Source organism: Mandrillus leucophaeus, unplaced genomic scaffold (genome assembly GCF_000951045.1).
Source record: "Mandrillus leucophaeus isolate KB7577 unplaced genomic scaffold, Mleu.le_1.0 Scaffold12, whole genome shotgun sequence".
Taxonomy (NCBI): Eukaryota; Metazoa; Chordata; class Mammalia; order Primates; family Cercopithecidae; genus Mandrillus; species Mandrillus leucophaeus.
Genome location: NW_012100320.1, coordinates 1,546,519 through 1,548,724, shown reverse-complemented (window position 1 = coordinate 1,548,724; position 2,206 = coordinate 1,546,519). Strand labels below are relative to the sequence as shown.

The 2,206-nt window shown below is 41.4% G+C and overlaps 1 protein-coding gene across 1 annotated transcript in view; it reads left to right on the top strand.

The window, feature by feature from the left end:
• HERC1 (HECT and RLD domain containing E3 ubiquitin protein ligase family member 1) overlaps nt 1-2,206 on the top strand; it is a 250,627-nt gene that overhangs the window by 166,083 nt on the left and 82,338 nt on the right. The window contains exons 30-32 of the mRNA XM_011969255.1: nt 720-840; nt 1,069-1,306; nt 1,460-1,653. Of these exons, the coding sequence (XP_011824645.1) occupies nt 720-840; nt 1,069-1,306; nt 1,460-1,653 (553 nt within the window). The remainder of the gene's footprint in view (nt 1-719; nt 841-1,068; nt 1,307-1,459; nt 1,654-2,206) is intronic.

The window sequence follows — 2,206 nt, the reverse complement described above, 5'->3', positions numbered from 1 at the left end:
GGACCAGCCTGGCCAACATGGCGAAACCTCGTCTCTACTAAAAATGCAAAGAATTAGCTGGACGTGGTGGCAAGTGCCTGTAATCTGAGCTACGCAGGAGGCTGAGGCAGGGAGAATTGCTTGAACCCGCGAGGTGGAGGTTGCAGTGAGCCGAGATCGCGTCACTACACTCCAGCCTGGGCAACAGAGCGAGACTCCATCTCAAAAAAAAAAAAAAAAAAGATTATGCAGACTCAAGAATTATCAAGCATTTAAAATTAAATTTGGAGGCTGGGCATGGTGGCTCACACCTGTAATCCCAACCCTTTGGGAGGCCGAGGCTGTTGGATTGCTTGAGCTCAGGAGTTTAAGACCAGCCTGGACAATATGGCTAACCCCTGTCTCTACAGAAAATACAAAAAATTAGCCGAGTGTGGTGGTATGTGCCTGTAGACCCAGCTACTTGGGAGGCTGAGATGGGAGGATTGCTTGAGCCTGGGAGGTGGAAGTTGCAGTGAGCCAGGATTGCACCACTGCACCCCAGCATGGGTGATACAGTGAGACCCTGCCTCAAAAAAGAAAAAAAAATTATTATATACTTTTATATAGTGAAATATAGTAAATAATTAAAAACCATCATAAGGCTCTAGCATAGACTAGAAATAAAATGTTATTACTTCTTTTTGCAAGCAGGTATTATTGTTGCTAATAGAAAAAGTAAATCTTTATGTGTAATTCAGGATGGGATCAGAGCAGCTAAAAGAAATATTCAGATTGAAATCCAGGTAGCTGTGCATAAAATTTATCAACAGTTGTCTGCTACCCTGGAAAGAGCCCTGCAAGCAAACAAGCATCACATTGGTAAGTAAACTGTCCCTGCAAATACGCAGTGTAGGTTACATTTTACCCTGAGGTTATGGTACTAGTTACGTTCTATGTTTTGTGTTTAACGTTAGTAGATAAACCTATAGGTAAAGAATAAATAATTAAAAATAGTGTTTCATGTTATTATTAATATTTTAGAAAATGATTCATTTTAATATTTTGTTTACTGAAAGAAAGATTCTTAACTGTCTCTTTGTCTTTTAGAAGCCCAGCAACGTCTCCTTCTGGTTACGGTTTTTGCCCTAAGTGTTCATTATCAACCAGTAGATGTTTCTTTGGCAATTTCCACTGGTCTACTAAACGTATTGTCACAGTTGTGTGGCACAGACACCATGCTAGGACAGCCCCTGCAGTTGTTGCCAAAGACGGGTGTTTCCCAGCTTAGCACAGCTTTGAAAGTGGCCAGTACAAGGCTGCTCCAGATTCTAGCCATCACTACTGGGTAAGTATGGTAGATGTCTTTGTAGAACTGTATGAGGCCTGGTCTTCCTCCATTTTAGAATCCCCCCTTTCCCTCTATTCTGCTTTATGTATTTAAGCACTATGTTTGCCTTCTGTGTTTTTGCCGCTTATTTTTTTCTTTTATTTCACATAGGACCTATGCCGATAAACTGAGTCCCAAAGTAGTTCAATCCTTGTTGGATCTACTTTGTAGTCAGTTGAAGAATTTATTGTCCCAAACTGGTGTACTTCATATGGCCTCTTTTGGAGAAGGGGAGCAAGAAGAGGGTGAAGAAGAAGAAAAAAAAGTTGACTCCAGTGGAGAAACTGAGAAGAAAGATTTCAGAGGTAATGTAAGCCTCTTTCTCTGTCTTTACTTACAAGCATTTATTAAATCCCCATTGTGTGCATATGATTAGAATGTAGAGTTACTCTTCCTTATGAACTATGACGGGATTTTTATTTGTTTATTTACAAATCCCTTTTCTCTTCACATATATATGGTTTAGATGAGCTTCTGACCAAACATCCTCTCCTTAGAGTCTCTTACCCCTGATGTTGTGACCATACTGCCCATTCTCTAGGTTCAACCTTTCCTTGGCTGTCTGGGCTCTGAGACCTAGATTTTAGATGACTGATTTTCCCCAGGTTGTATTTTGCCTAGGGGGAAACTCAGATATTTTCTTATCGTTTGTTCCTGACAAGCCATCTCTAACCTTGATCCTGACAAGCCATCTCTAACCTAAGTCCTGACCTAAATTTTCCCCCAGGCCAGGCGCACTGGCTCATACCTGTAATCCCAACATTTTGGGAGGCTGAGGCGGGTGGATTGCTTGAGCCCAGGAGTTCAAGGTCAGCCTGAGCAACATGGTGGAACCCCATCTCTACTAAAAAAAAAAAA